The following is a 15,920-nucleotide window of genomic DNA, read 5'->3' on the forward strand; positions in this document are numbered from 1 at the left end:
AATGGGACGCAGCACAGGGAGAATGCCATGTTGTGTCACGCTCCCATTCTCTTCCATGGGCTCTAGAATGTGCACCCCCCACCCCCAGGGCCCCCACATCAGTGTGCATGGGCAGGGTGGTGACTTCAGGCCCTCATGGTAACCACCTCCCTTAGTCTCATAAGCAACATGTGTTTTAACTCGGGTTCTTCCATCTGGGGTGCCTGCTCCCCCACAACTCCCACATTCCCCCCCAGACAAAACACTTTCACGGAACTTTTTTTAATTTGTATTTGTTACAACCTTTTAATGTAGAATGTGACTTGAGCACTACATTTCCACTCACGGAACTTGTGGAGTTACTTCTCCAACAGCTTTACAACATGCCTAAGTAGGCCTAGAATGTCGCTACTCTAAACAACGCTCCTCTTTGGAAAACAAGCCCTATACACGGTTACTCCCATCCGGTTGGTTAAACTAGTAGTTTCTAGAGGCCTGGTACATGCAGCTGGTAACTACAGGGGACAGAAGATTTAAAAAGTAGATCCTAGAGGGTGAGAGCTGTTTTAACCAACATTTCTCTTTAAAACATCAAGGTATAGCTCGGAACACTTCAGTGACAGACAAATTTGGTCTTACTAAGGAATCCACTTGGTAGCTAAACACTGTAGATCACAGTTAACGTTAGGTTACGCACACCTCACAACAAAGGTCACCTTGTCCGGTTACAATGAGCCGGCGTGGCACTAGGGAAGAAAAACTAGCTGGGCTTTAGTTCCTACACGTCACAGTATCACACTCGAACTCAAACAGAAAGAAATCTTATCTTCCCCTTAAGTAGTTATTGTCATGCCATACAGATTCTTAAAATGTTAACAAAAATAAAGAAAAACATCCTTGAAAATATATTATCAGAGGGAATGAAGATAAAGTATCGAATACATGTACAAGTCATTCTCACGGCACCTAGTCAACCTCCTCCATGCGCGACGTGTCGTCATCACCTTCCAGGGGCGGCATCTCCTCGCTCACAGCCGCACTGCTGTCGTCAGCAGTGGGGTCATCTTCATCAATACCTGTTGGAAGAGAAACCCATCCTGCTGTTAGGTTTCTTGAAGCCAGCTGATCATCAGCCCACGACGCTGGTCTGTACTCACTGTAAAGGCTGAACCGTTAGTCGGTGCTGAAAGCGCTTTCATTTTACAGACCTTCTGATCAGAAGGTCTGTTCTGTTTTTTTTTTGTTGTTGTTGTTTTTTAAAGATTTTATTTATTTGACAGACACAGATCACAAGTAGGCAGAGAGGCAGAGAGATAGGAGGAAGTAGGCTCTCTGCTGAACAGGGAGCCCGATGTGGGGCTCGATCCCAGGACTCTGGGATCATGACCTGAGCGGAAGGCAGAGGCTTTAACCCACTGAGCCATGCAGGCACCCCTCTGTTCTCTTTGAAAGAGGAGCCTTTAAGGTCACCCAAGCCAGAGGGGTCACCCCTAATGTTGATGGGGCTGAAGGTCCCACCCGGCCCACGGCGCTGTGGGAAGCTTACCGAGACCAAGCTTGATCATCCTGTAGATCCTGTTGGCATGCGTCTGCGGATCTTCCAGACTGAAGCCGGAGGATAGGAGCGCCGTCTCGTAAAGCAGGATGACCAGGTCTTTCACAGACTTGTCGTTCTTGTCGGCCTCGGCCTTCTGCCGTAAGGTCTCGATGATGGAGTGGTCGGGGTTGATCTCCAGGTGCTTCTTCGCGGCCATGTAGCCCATGGTGGAGTTATCTCTCAAGGCCTGGGCCTTCATGATCCTCTCCATGTTTGCCGTCCAGCCGTATGTGCTTGTCACGATGCAGCACGGGGAGGTCACCAGTCGGTTTGACACGACCACCTGCAAGCAGAGCATGAAGAAAGCAAGGAGCGCATGGAGGAGACGCCGCTACGCTAATTTTTCACTAGCGCCACCAGCTGGATGGTAACATGAACCCTTGGACTTCCACGGACTGAGTAGTCACGAGTCACCAGCAAATTCAACTATTCAGAACTTTCTTCCTGCACACCCTACCTCTCCCTGGGTCTTCAGCGACCTTAGCAGTTTTCTCTATGTAGGAAATGCTAATTTTCTATTCGTGGAGTTCAGAAAACACAAGGGGAGAAAGAGAAAGGGCCTACGGAGGACAAACCTGGCCAACCCCTCCAGGCCCTCTATAAGGCAGCCTATGACCAGGAGACCGAGGCAGCCCAGGGCACTGCTCTCACAAACCTTTTCAACTTTTTTCTCTAAGATGTCCTTCATGATCTTGCACAGGTTTTCAAATTTTGTCTTTTTCTCTTCCTGTTTCTTTTTCTCTTCTTCATCTTCTGGAAGTTCCAAGCCCTCTTTGGTCACAGACACCAACGTCTTCCCCTCAAACTCCTTCAGCTGCTGGACACAGTACTCATCAATCGGCTCGATCATATAGATCACTTCCAGGCCATGCTTCCGAAGACGCTCCACAAAGGCCGAGTTCGCTACCTGGTCCTTGGTCTCACCTGAAGGGTTGGAAGAAGTTACAGACCTTTAACAGGCAAGGACTTCATCTTGCTTTTGCCTTTTGCTAAGTCTAGTCAGATCTAACCACAGATACGGCCCAGCCCACGTGGTCTTGCCTGGCTTTGTCCCTGGGAGTGGACCTGCAGAGCCCGGTGCAGAACGCACACTCAGGAGCTCCAGATTTGCGAGACTGTGACTGTGCACCCTCTGTCCTTACCTGTGATGTAATAGATGTGTTTCTGGTTCTCCTTCATTCTGGTGCAGTAGTCCTTGAGAGACACCATCTCGTCACCAGAGGCGGACGTGTAATAGCGCAACAGCTCCGAGAGCTTCTTCCGATTCTGAGAGTCCTCATGGATGCCAAGCTGAAAGAGAACGTGGGCTCTGAACTTTTTTTTAAAAAAAGTCACGAAATTTGACAAACCATAATGACCACTACTACTGAGGATCAAATGTGTTCACACCAACCTTGATGTTTTTGGAGAACTGCTCATAAAACTTTTTGTAGTTCTCTTTGTCTTCGGCCAGTTCGGTGAAGAGTTCTAAGCACTTTTTGACCAAGTTCTTTCTGATAACCTTTAAAATTTTGCTTTGCTGCAGCATCTCACGGGAAATATTTAGAGGAAGATCCTCAGAGTCCACCACACCTCTGATGAAATCTGAAAAAATAGGAACAAATGCACTCAAAGTCATCCCCAAAGACGCAATCCACAAACAGGTAAACCCAAGGAACCAAATATCATCTCCTGCCCTACGTGGGTTCTTTTTATTTTTTAAGAAAGATTTTATTTGACAGAAAAGAGAGATCACAAGTAGGCAGAGAGGCAGGCAGAGAGAGGGAGGGAAGCAGGCTCCCCACTGAGCAGAGAGCCCGACAAGGGGCTCCATCTGAAGACTCTGGGATCACGACCTGAGCCGAAAGCAGAGGCTCAACCCACTGAGCCACCAGGTGCCCCCCACATGCATTCTTAAATCCACTGTGCGGAGCAGACTAAGCACTGGCTGGGCTTGAGCCTCACCACCCACACTTACTCAGATACTCCGGGATGAGCTCCTCACAGTTATCCATGATGAAAACTCTGCGAACATACAACTTAATGTTGTTCTTTTTCTTTCTGTTCTCGAATAGGTCAAAGGGAGCACGTCTTGGCACAAAGAGAAGAGCCCGGAACTCCAACTGTCCTTCCACTGAAAAATGCTGTTTAAAAAAGCACACAGCGAACGATCATCAAGGGACAACGCAAGCACGAGCCACTGAAGACGCCCTCCGCTTACAGTCACAGAACCAAGAGCGCTCTTGGGAGAGCACAAGGGCTGGAAGAGAGCCCTGGGCAGCAACCCACACCCCGACCACGTCAGACAACCTGCACGGACTCGGGGCCACTCACCTTCACTGCCAAGTGATCCTCCCAGTCATTGGTCAAACTCTTGTAGAATTCTCCATACTCTTCATTGGTAATATCGTCGGGGTTTCGGGTCCAAATAGGCTTTGTTTTGTTCAATTCTTCCTGATCAATGTACTTCTCCTTGATCTTTTTTTTCTTCTTCTTGTCACCGTCCTTCTTCTCCTCCTCTTCCTCATCAGAACCAACATCTTCTATCTCAGGTTTGTCATCAGACTCCTTCTCTTCCTTTTCTTTTTCCTCCTCTTTCTCTTCCTTTTCTTCAGCCTCATCATCACTCACCTCTTTATCACGTTCCTTCTCCACCTTCAAAGTAAGATGCAAAACCACGTCACCTCTGCATTCTGGAACTAAAGAACACTCTGGACTGGGTACAGTTAACACTCAAGTGTATGTAAGACTCGAAGAAAGAAACGTTTATCAGCCAAAACTCTCTGGTCAGTATTTCATGTCATCTACCTAAGTAACCAGCCTGGGTAACGTGGACAGAGAGACGGAACTTCACAAAGTCCCGCCAATGCAAGTTTGGCTCTTTCCCTCACCAACAGACCCAAACACTAAGAACTTCCGGTCACCAGCCCTGCGGTCTACACCCGGCGAGGACACTCACGAACAGAGTGATGGGGTAGCCGATGAACTGGGAGTGCTTCTTCACGATCTCCTTTATCCTCCTCTCCTCCAGGTACTCAGTCTGGTCTTCTTTCAGGTGCAGGATAACCTTCGTTCCCCGACCCATAGGTTCGCCTGCGCGAGAGAGAAAGGACTCCATTTCAATCTGAATGGGCAAATTAAGCAATTGGGAAAACAGAAAACCCTTGTTCTCCATGGCACACCCAACCGTTTTGAGCAACTTAACCATGTAGGGTTTACTCGTACTACGGAAGGAGAACCCTGGACAATTAACTGCCTGCCCAGGATCAAGACTCAAGGGCCCCACTCCTCTTATCACGTGCTTCCCAGGCCTCCGCAGCATCTTCTGGGCCCCCAGCCTACAGCCCCAGGCCCTCCCCCAAGGAGGGCCCACTGGGGGCCCACCTGTGTCAGTGCGGACGGTGAACGAGCCCCCTGCGGAGGACTCCCAGGCGTACTGCTCGTCGTCGTTGTGCTTGGTGATCACCGTCACCTTCTCTGCCACCAAATAGGCCGAATAGAACCCGACCCCGAACTGGCCAATCATAGAGATATCTGCGCCCGCCTGCAGAGCTTCCATGAACGCTTTGGTCCCCGACTTGGCGATGGTGCCCAGGTTGTTGATCAGGTCGGCCTTGGTCATGCCGATCCCGGTATCCACGATGGTGAGCGTCCGGTCCTGCTTGTTCGGGATGAGGTTAATGTGCAGCTCCTTCCCCGAGTCGAGCTTGCTAGGGTCGGTCAGGCTCTCGTATCGGATTTTGTCCAGAGCCTGTCGACAGAGCAGGGTCCGGTGAGCGCCGAGCGCCCGGGGGAGGGGGTGCCCTCCCGCCCAGCCGGCCCGCCGCGCCGCGCACTCACGTCGGACGAGTTGGAGATCAGCTCCCGGAGGAAGATCTCCTTGTTCGAGTAGAAGGTGTTGATGATCAGCGACATCAACTGCGCGATCTCCGCCTGGAAGGCGAACGTCTCCACCTCCTCCTCCTCCATCGGCTGGTCTTGGGTCTGGGTTTCCTCAGGCATCTGCAGGGCCGCAGGGCCGCGGGGCCGGTTACGGGCCGCCCCCGCACCCCCTGCCCGCTCCTCCGGGAGGCCCGCGCTCGCCGCCCGAGCCGGGGCCGCCGACAAAGGATGACCTCATTTCCAGCTGCGACAACGAGGGCCGTGCGCACGCCGCCGCCACCGGGCGCCACACGCTCTCGGGGACCCCGCCCGGAGCCGGGGGCCCCTCCCCCCCTCTCCCCTCCGCCCGAGATCCCGGAGCCGTAGCCCGGCGGCCGGGGATCCCCGCCGACCCGGGCGCACCCCTTCTTACCCGCGAGTGGGGGTCGGGGGCGCAGCAGGCCCGAGGCCTCCGCCTGCGAGAGCACAGCCGCGCCGCCCCGCAGGCCCACGGCCTCCGGGGGACCCGCCCCGAGCCCGCCGCCCTGGACCCCCGCCACCCCCCAAAGACCCCCCCCAACTGCCCCCTCACCTTGGCTTAAAGGACCGCACGGGCTCCGAGAGGACGCAGCACCGAGACGCAGGAGCAACTGGCGCGCCGCCCCCGCGCTTCCCTTATATAGACGCGGGCCCGCCCGGCGCGCGGCGCCTTTTCCAGAAGCCTCCCGAACCTTCCGGAAGAACCCTCCCCAACCGCCGCCGCGGCCACGCGCTTGCGCCTGCGCCGTGACCGCGGCCCCGCCCCTCTCCCGGGCGCGCGCGGGCCCGTCCCGAGCGCCCCACCCCCAACGGCCGCCGCGCGCGTCTCCGCGCCGGTCTCAGTGCGCCGGCGCGGCCGGAACTCTCGCGAAAGTCTCGCGCATTCCGGAGCCAACACCCCGAGCGCGGCTCGCGCTGGCGCCCCATCCCCCACCCGGTGCCTGCACATCCCGCAGGGTCCCCTCCAGCTCCGGCGCGAGCGCGTGCGCTCCTGCTCGGGCAAGTCCGCCAGAGTAACTTAGTAGTTCCTACGGCTTCCCGGGCTGTATGGGCTTCAGACCGCGGCCCTGGGGCTGCCGCCGCAGCGTTGGGGTCTGCACCCGTTACGGGCCCGGGCCGGGTGTGGGCCGGGTTCAGGGGTTCCAGGAAGGGAGAGGGCGCATCTGTACATCAGAGCCAGTGGTCAGAGGCTCTGGGCTGCGAATGGGGGTTCAGGGCCCTGGATTTCGGGGCAACAGGTGCCGTGAGGGGTGACCAGCGCATGCGCAGGCAGACCCGAGCCCTGGTTTGTCTTGACCAGAGAGAGCCCCTAGCCACGTGGGGGTTTTGGTAATGGGGTCTTGGAATATGGGTGAGGTTTGGTGGGGTGAGGTCTCGGTCCCATGCCCAAGAAAGAATCCTCGGACATCTTTGGTGCAAAATGGTGGTTTATTAAAGCCCGGGAACTGGGCCTGTGTGGGCAGAAAAAAGCTTTGGTGTTGGGGGAGGTAAGGAACAGGGAGGTTTTCAGAGCACTTTCGTATGCCAAAGAGGACCTACAAAATAGGAGAGGCTTTGCTACTGTCAAGTTCAGGTTGTTTTTCCTTCTAGCAAGGCATTAACCTGAAGATAATTGGGAGCTTCCTGGAGGGACATTACACTCTGCCCGCTTCAAGGGTCTGTCAATGGGCTGCCGTTGTACCTACACATCTTTCTGGAAGCTAGAAAGAAACAGAAAAGCATTAACAGAAATGCTTTGTTCTGGGGCGCCTGGGTGGCTCAGTGGGCTAAGTCTCTGCCTGCAGCTCAGGTCATGATCTTGGGGTCCTGGGATCGAGCCCCGCATCGGGCTCTCTGCTTGGCGGGGAGTCGGCTTCCCCTACTCTGTGCCTGCCTGCCTACCTGTGATGTCTCTCTCTCTCTCTGTGTCAAATAAAATCTTTTTAAAAAAAAGAAAAAAAGAAATGCTTTGTTCTTAGAGATTACCGAGACGTGTAAGCTGAGGGAGACTCCGGTCTTGCAGGATTGTGATCTCTGGAAGTTAACTCTTCTTTCTGTCTTTAGCTTTAGGGCAGCCAGGCGTGCCTGAGGAATGTGACAGATATCCCATGGGTAGGGGGAGCTGTGGGGTATCTGCTTTGTCCCAGCTTGCCTTCTTTCCCCTCATCATTGGGATAAGGGAGCCTCAGGGGCCTGGTCACACTCCAGGGGTTCAGTTCTGAGGGTGGGACTAGGAGCGCCAGGACGGGACTGAGGTTCATCCCTGCCTCTCCCCATTGCCAGCCAATCTCCAAATGTTCATGCCCTGCTCAGGGGCTGGTTCTTTCCTTAGGCTGCGCTGTGCACAAGGGGAGGTGTGGAAATGGACCCTTACAGAGGCCTGAATTCTCCAAACCCCTGCTTCATCCTTTGGGGGATTTCTACCTGCTATGCATGTGCGTATGGTTTAGGGGAATTGATGCTTCATTACATATAACACCCAGCGCTCATCACAAGTGCCCTCCTTAATGCCCATCACCTCTACCTGCCCTTGGTTTGCCTTTAACCGTGTCCTTCACACTAGCCTGCAATTCCAGGAGTAACTAACGCGTGCTCGCCGAGGACACCTACCATGATTTTGTGAAGCCCATCTTCTTTATTGCCTAGTTTACGTCATTTGAGGTCTCCATTGGAAGTATCTAGTTCACCCTTTGGGGGGTTAACTGGCCCCAAAAACCAATTTCTAGGTGGGAACCCCAAAAGCATTTTGAACAATGGCAGATGAGAGTCCTGAGAAGCTTGGAGGGGAGGGGCCCTTAGACACCGCCCAGGTCAACCACCAGGTCTGAGGATCCCCCCCAGCTGGATCCCCTCAGGTCACTGTGAACCTAGCCCTGTCCCAGGCTCCTTTGTCACTAGCTCCTCCCACTATTGGTCCTCCTCCAACTCCTCCCAACACACCAGCCGCTCTCCCCCCCCCCCCACCCCACCCAGGGGAACAATCTGGAAGCACCTTATGGTGTAAACAAACCTGTCTGAACCCTTCCTCCACCCTTGTCTCTGGGGAAGCCCCGCTTTTCCAGGAACAGGGTTTTCACACGGGGGCTTAGGTCCCATTTAGGCCTGTGTGAAATTAACACGGGGCTTCTTAACTGGCTTTAAAATAGGAAAAACAGGGGCGCCTGGGTGGCTCAGTGGGTTAAGCCGCTGCCTTCGGCTCAGGTCATGATCTCAGAGTCCTCATCGGGCTCTCTGCTCAGCGGGGAGCCTGCTTCCTCCTCTCTCTCTGCCTGCCTCTCTGCCTGCTTGTGATCTCTCTGTCAAATAAATACATAAAATCTTAAAAAAATAAATAAATAAAATAGGAAAAACAGAGTGGAAACTTCCAGCCACGTGGTCAGGGGAAGTGGGCGTTGTGCATTTGCTGGGGCACCTCCTAAACTGTAATTCTGCCCCCAGCTGTACCTGAAAATTCTCCCCGGGTTTTCCCTGCAGCCTGGGCTGGGGGAGGGGGGTTAGGGGGGAAGGGGGCTCGAAGTGGGGAGGAGGGGAGTGGAGGGAAGAAGGAGGAGGAGGAGCGGCAACGTGCTGGCTTCCCACAATGCACTGTGAGATCTGGTCCATGTGCTCTCCTGACCCGGAGGCCTGACCACCTCTTCCTTTCTACCCAACTCCTGTCAGGGCCCTGGAAGTTTAGGATCTCTTGCAGGTGGGCCATTCAAAGCCCCAGCTGTGATCTGCTCTGCAGAACTTGCCCCACGGCCCCTCCTGGAATCACAGCTTCCCAGCTGGTCTGGACATTAACAACGCTCCCTCCCTCCACAGTCTCCTGGCCTTCCAGGTCTCTCCTACCTGCCTTAGTTACTAAATACCAGAACTTTCTCGTCCTGCTCCCCTCTGACCTCTGGATAACGTTCCCCACCAACCACCGCTGCCTGTGTTCCATCACCAGCGTGCTGGGTTTCTCCCGCTTGCTGGCGGCTCCTCTGTTTCAGCAGACTTGCCCCCTCTCAGGCCTTCCTGTGGAGCTCCTGGAAAGATACCTCCGTGTATCTGTGTGTATCTTGTGCTTTGTGCACAGAAAAGCCAGGGCCAGGACTCTCCTAACGCCACACCTGGACACTGAGCTCACTGCCCCACCTACCTGGTCTTCTCCCAGGACTCACTACCCAGGGGACTAGAGCACCACCTTCTAGAACCCCCAAGCATCCCCACAGGGGATCTGGCATGACCTTACCATTTCTGCCTCCTAAATGCCTCTTGAACCCATCTGCTTCTCGCCACCTTCATGCTCCACTTCCTGCCCAAGTCCCTCATCCCTGTCACCAGCCCCCAGTGGCTCACCTAGACCTCTGTAGCCCCAACTGCACCTGTCTTCACCCTGTGGCCAGGGTGGGGTCTGTTAACACGGATCTGACCCTGGCAGTGCCCTCTTCACACATGCCCCAAACACTCTGGACACCCCAGCATTCCTAGAACAAAGACGACTGCCTTAACTAGGCTCATGGGCCCTGCAGGACACCCCACCCTCCTACTTGTCTCTGCTCCCACTGTGCTGTTACCTTTGTAAACCTCACTCTGTGAACGGCCCCCACACCGTTTGGCCCAGACACCAATCCCTGTCTTTTTCTTGTAATTAATGTCCCTGTGTGGACCTTCAGCTCCCACATTTCCCTAGGGTCCCTTCCCACCTCAACCTGCCTTCCTCCCAGGCCCCGTCCCCTTGTATAAATCAGTTCTCAGAATGTGGGACCCCCCAGCAAGGCATGTGCTCACCCACTCCAGCAAGCCCCCAACCCTGGCTCTTCTGAGCCCCCCCACCTCCTTTCTCACCCAACCTCCTCCTGCTCCCTCCACTGTGTTTCTGTTACATACCCAAGTCCTGCAGATTAGCTCCCTAATATTTGTTGGGCTGGTCCCAAAGTGATCCCCTTCGATGTCCCTCCATCAAGCTGGAACACAAGGCCAGACTCTGTATCCAGGTGCCCAGGTTCAAATCTCAGATCTGCTCCTGCCTACCCATGTGGCCTGGGCAAGTCACTTACTCTGTGCCCGTGGTTGTCACAGGCGCATGGAAAGTCTGTTTCTCTTGCAGAGTTATGAGGCTGAAATGAGCAAAATCTGCTTCTGGAGATGGTCAGGACAGGCCTGGCATTCAGTGACTGCACATGTGTATGAAAGTAAACAAAGAAGTCTTGATTTCTTCTTTGACCTGCGGATGATTTATAAATGGGTTTACCTTCCAAATATCTGGAGGTTTCCCAGAAATCTTTTCGTGACTGATTTCGTTATTTTTTTGTGAGAGAGAGAGAGCGCATGCAGTGGGGGCAGCAGAGGGAGAGGGAGAAGCAGGCTCCCTGCTGACAACAAGGGGCTCGACCTCAGGCCCCGGGATCATGACCTGAACCGAAGTCAGATGCTTTACTGACTGAGCCCCCCAGGAGCCCCTTGCTACTGATTTCTACTATTTCATTCCATTGTGGTCCAAGAACATATTCCGCATGATCTGAATCCTTGCATATTTAATCAAGACTCCTTATGGCCCAGATTACGGTGTATACGGACAAGTACTGTGTATACAGAATCATGATGAAGGAGAGGTACCAGTCTTTGATATAATTTTAGAAAACGCAAGCTAACCTTGAGTGAGGGAAAGTGGATCTGTGAAGGCCTGGGGGGCCGGGCCGGTAGGCGCAGGGGAGGGGGACAGAGGGGCGACGAGGAAGCTGTGGGCGAGGCACCTGCTCCCTGCCGTGTTTGTCGTCATGGCTTCGCAGGTGTACGTGTGTGTCAAAACATGTCACCTTGTACTTTAAACACGTGCGGTTTGTTGCACGTCAATTACACCTCATAAAGCTGTTTTTTTTAAGAAGATGTTTAGCAAAGAGCTAGGAGAAATGGTCAGAATCAAGGTGTAATGATATAGGGAAATTCAGTAGTTCGTATTTTGGAAAGAGACACAGCTGACCTGGAAGAGGCTGGTCTGGACCGGACCGTGAGCCCCGTCCCTGCTGCGTAGGGGCTGTGTGACTCCAAGCAGGCAGCTCAACCTCTCTGTGCTTCGGTCTTCTCATCTCTGCAATAGTAAGGTTGCAGGTGCAAGCTGTGAGCTAACCCCAGGGACGAATGTGCTGTCCAATTAACGGAGAGTGGGGAGAAGGGTGACCCGTGCTGGCAGTCACCAGGTCACCATGATGCTGTCCTGCCCTTGTACTCACTGTTTGGGCTCACTGCTTGAGCAGGAAGGGGAGGGCTGAGAGGATCGTCCCAGAGAAAGTGAAGGGCCAGACTCTGAGAGCGAGGGGAGGTGGAGAGACGGGACCAGCATTTTGGTGGAGTGGTCCAGTGACTTGACCACTTCGAGTTGGCCCTGAAGTGGACTTCCACACAGCAAACCAGTTTCTTGCTGACCAACTATAAAACTGGGGGCACTTTGGTACCAAAACTATTCTTCTCCTGGTCGGTTTTAACCCATCCTTTGAGGCCCAGCTGGGCAGCCATTGCTGGAAGGCCCAAATGGGGTTGGTAACTTCCTTGTTAATTTGAGCATGCTGTCACCAGGAGGTACCACAGACATTCCCCTGCCCTGCTCTACCATTGTTGTCAGCAGAGCGTGGCCACTTTGACAGGGAAATGGTGTCCAGTCATTGGCTGAGCCCCACTCGTTTCCTGCCTGCTTACCGAACCCCGTGTCCAGGCCCTGGGACACAGTGGGAGCCAAATTAGGCCACCGCACGCATGGTGGAGACACGAAGCCAACCCCATACAGATACGTGGCTTTGTAAACTGATGGGTGCTGGGAGGGTCCTGGGAATGGAGGAGAGTGAGTGGTGTTAGCGGCGGTGGGAGGAGGGGGGACGGCATCTGCAAATGTGAGATCTAGGAGGAACATGAGGACTTGTACGGAATGGGGAGAAGGTGAGGCAGGAGAGGAAATGGAGGCCAGAAGAGCCTTCCCGTGGGATGGGTGGGATGAGGGACACAGCCCGCGGAGGGCGGGTGGCCACTGAAGCTGAAGCAAGAGGTAGGTGCCAGGTCATGCAGGGCACTCTGCCAGGGGACTGGAAATGTGGCCCGAGTAGCATAGGAGGCATGGGAGGCTGTCCCCGGGTACACCCCCGCCCCACTGTTCAGACGCTACTCCACTCGGACCATCCCGTGCACGGAGCTCAGGCCCGGGGGAGGAGAGTAGGCCTGCACCCGCAGAGCTGGTGGCCAGAGAAGGGGCAGGCTTGCCTTGCAGGCGACCAGGGCGAGCTCACCGTCAGGTGAGGCGAAGGAGCCCGCAGGGTCCTGCATGGGAGATCCTGCGTGGGGGACACTGTGGTCACCTTGGGGAATGTAGGGCCCGGGCCAGAGCAGCAGGTGACCTGTTCAGTGTCACCATGTGGCGCTGAACTGTCTGGGGCATCCAGGTCGAGGGGCCCCCAGCAACAGGACCCCGCAGTGTGAGCGACGACGTGGTGGGCGGGTGGATGGGAAGGAAGGAGCCAGATCCGTTCGGCAGGCACAGGGCTGCCCCCGGATGCAGTCCCAGTCCGGCGAAGAGCTGGGAACCTGGAGGGACAGGAGGCTGCGCCGAGGCGGGGGTGCAGGGAGACCACCCCCCCCCGTCCCACCTGGGCTCCCAGTCTCCCTTGCGCAGAGGGCCCTGGCTGCCTCTCCCGGCCTGCTCTGAGTCTGGCAGGGACAGGTGCGCACTGAGCATCTCCCCAGGCCAGGTGCACAGAGCAGCTCAGTCTTAGGTAACACCTACGGGGCTTACGTTCTGTGGGGGAGGGCAAATGACAGGGGCAAAATAAGCATGCAGGTGACACGTGGGACGGTCCGGACCAGCTCTTCAGGCCCCGAAGAACAGCAGCCCTGGGCGTGGGCTTCAACTTCTTCCTGGAAGCACCGTCACTTTCCCCTGATTCACCTTCAAACCTTATGAGTCATCTTTGACTCATCCCTCGGCCCCCACATTGTGAGCGCTGCCAAGTCTGGTGGATTTTTCCTTTTAAATGTCCTTTCCCTCCATCCTCTGGGTTCCACCCTGCCCAGCCCCTCAGCTCCCCGGGCCCTGGCCCCCTTCAGCTGGTTCTTGCTGGATTTACCTGTCCTACGTTCATTCCTGTTCCTATCTGCCCACCTCCTGGTGCAGGAATGCCAGGGCCTCCGGGGCACCAAGCCAGCGGTACCCGCTCAGGCATTCAAGACCTGGGGCTCGGCTGCCCAGCTCATGCCACCTGCAGGCCCCTTGTCCGCTGCCCACATCCTCCCCATCTCCATACCTGCCCTCGGTGCTCTGGGGCCTGGAACGCTAGCTGCAGAACACCCCCGCCATCCACCCCAGGCGCCCCAGCCTGTCTGGAGGGGGCGGCACCACTGTCAGCCCTGACCAGGTGGCCTGGCGAGGAAGACTATAGCAGACAAGCAGGTGCAGAGGGAGGGAGAATGGGGAGGGGTGACAGCGGGGGGCAGGGGGGTGGCGAGAAGACACTGCTGTGTTGTGTTCTGGATCTGCTCCAGCCTCCCTCCTCCATTCCTTCAGCCTCCACAGGCAGCAGGAATGATGCCCTTCGATGAAATATCACCCTCCGTGAGACAACCTCACGGCGCGCTGGCATTCCTTCACTGAACAGAGATGACTGCGGCAGCACAAGGGCTTTATGGGCTGGGCCGGGTCTCCCTTCCCAGATCCTTCCCTGTCCACTCTCAGCTGTTCCCCCGACGTGCCTGGAACTTCAGAGAAGTTCCTCCAGCAAGGCCCTCCTCCAGGCGACAGGTGTGTCTGCAAAGATCAGCTGAGAAGTCCCCCCATCACCCGCAGGCCAAATTCACTGTACAAGCCTCCTCCCCTTCCCTTGCGGTTGATTAAAATTAGACTTTGTCTTTCCCACCTCCTCACCGCTCACCCTTCCAGCCCCGCTTCTTCCCGGTATCCCCGCCTCTTGGCTTCAGTCGGGGCAGGTGGCTCTCTGGGAACGGACTGGCTGTGAGCCCCTGTGTGAAGGCACCAGGTCAGAGCCCACGGGCCCAGAGGCAGTGACTAACCTTTGGCGCCATCTACTGGCGAGCTGATGGGTTGTTTGGGGTCTCTACTAGGAAATGGTTTTGATGTTCCGGAATTTCGTGTTTATTTCTCATGAACGGGAGGATTAGGAGAGAATTGTGTGAGATCCAGACTAGGTCACCACCATTAACGTCTCACCCTGAACGGTTCATGGCAAAGCTTCTAGCCTTTTGGTGAGTAGGGAGGAAACGGTCTAGAAGAAAACGGGAGGTGATTTTTTGAAATAAAAAAAAAAAGTTGTGTGCTTGTCACTGCTAAAACCTCACACATGAGGAAAGGCAGGAAGGTTAAAAAAGCTGCTAACATGTTAAAAATGTGCTAACATGGAGAGTTAGTGTGCCCAGCCTCCCCGCTCCTCTCCTCAACCTCCTTCGGATCTCTCCTGGGCCATCAGGGTGGTGCAGCCGGCCTCGCCCTCCCTGCTCCCTGCTGAGTCCAGCTGTCACAGGAGCTGTCACAAGGACAAAGCCCTTTAGTCTGACCCCCACCCAGAGGCAGCCTCTTGTTCAGCCAGTAGAAGCATAGGTCCCGCTGACCCGGAGGGGCTACTGATTCTGATACCCCAGCTAGGGTGGGGTTGGGCCCAAAACTGAGAATGGAGGCAGGGGCAGCGAGCAGGCGTGTGTCCCAGGCCGAGAGTTCCGCTGTGTCTGCACGGAGACGGGGCAGCTGCCGGTTGGTTAGGATTCTGCCCATGTGGCCAGTTACCCAGGCAGTGAGCACTTTGGTCTGGCCACCTTGCCACGAAAGGGTTGTCATTTTCAGGTCCTGAGCTGGGTTCACCAGGCTTTCCGAAAGCTGGTCCTGCTGCTTCTCCCCTCACCTCCAAACCCCGCAATGAAGTGTCCTCCTTGCCCCCAGCATCCTGCTCCTTCACACCCTGGCCCATGTCCTTCCCTTTTACCTGCCTGGAAAAGCCCACTCCTCGTTTAAGGGCCCCCAGGGAGAGGACGTGTCTGCTTCTTTGTCCCTCTTCTGTTTGGCCTCTGCTGATTTGGGGGCAAGGATCTTCCTCTTGAAGGCTGTTTCCTCATCGGGAAAAATGGGGGTAGGAAAGGGGCAGCTGGACCACGTTCCACTTGTCTTAGGACGGTTCTAAGGTCTTTCACGGGAGGACCGATCAACTAGGGTCCAAATGCATCTTTTTTTTTTTTTTAAGATTTGTTTATTTATTTGACAGACCGAGATCACAAGTAGGCAGAGAGGCAGGCAGAGAGAGAGGGGGAAGCAGGCTCCCTGCTGAGCAGAGAGCCCGATGTGGGGCTCGATCCCAGGACCCTGAGATCATGACCTGAGCCAAAGGCAGAGGCTTAACCCACTGAGCCACCCAGGTGCCCCTGGATGGGTTTGAATTTAAATAAATGGTTATCACATGTATTCTGTAATGTCTTTTCTTCTCAACACCATGTTTGTGGAAACAGACTCATCCTGACTTGTACAACAGTATCTCAC

General features: G+C 55.1%; 1 protein-coding gene across 1 annotated transcript; it reads right to left on the reverse strand.

Moving 5' to 3' along the window:
• Positions 1–256: 256 nt before the first annotated feature.
• Positions 257–6,151, reverse strand: HSP90AA1 (heat shock protein 90 alpha family class A member 1). Its single transcript, XM_047737578.1, has 11 exons — positions 6,009–6,151; positions 5,396–5,557; positions 4,940–5,306; positions 4,515–4,648; positions 3,890–4,210; positions 3,534–3,699; positions 2,970–3,160; positions 2,719–2,866; positions 2,232–2,500; positions 1,526–1,859; positions 257–1,055 (listed from the first exon to the last, which is right to left on the reverse strand). Exons 2-11 carry the CDS (start codon positions 5,555–5,557, stop codon positions 946–948), a joined length of 2,202 nt encoding a protein of 733 aa, XP_047593534.1. The 5' UTR covers positions 6,009–6,151; the 3' UTR covers positions 257–945.
• Positions 6,152–15,920: the final 9,769 nt, after the last annotated feature.

Source organism: Lutra lutra, chromosome 7 (genome assembly GCF_902655055.1).
Source record: "Lutra lutra chromosome 7, mLutLut1.2, whole genome shotgun sequence".
NCBI classification, from domain to species: domain Eukaryota; kingdom Metazoa; phylum Chordata; class Mammalia; order Carnivora; family Mustelidae; genus Lutra; species Lutra lutra.

What these genes read in the sequence shown, in the direction of transcription:
- HSP90AA1 (XM_047737578.1), bottom strand. Translation starts at nt 5,557, where the DNA reads ATGCCTGAGGAAACCCAGACCCAAGACCAGCCGATGGAGGAGGAGGAG. An exon ending in TGATCTCCAACTCGTCCGAC is followed by an intron (nt 5,307 to 5,395) that starts GTGAGTGCGCGG and finishes CTCTGTCGACAG; the next exon opens with GCTCTGGACAAAATCCGATA. An exon ending in GCTACCCCATCACTCTGTTC is followed by an intron (nt 4,211 to 4,514) that starts GTGAGTGTCCTC and finishes CTTACTTTGAAG; the next exon opens with GTGGAGAAGGAACGTGATAA.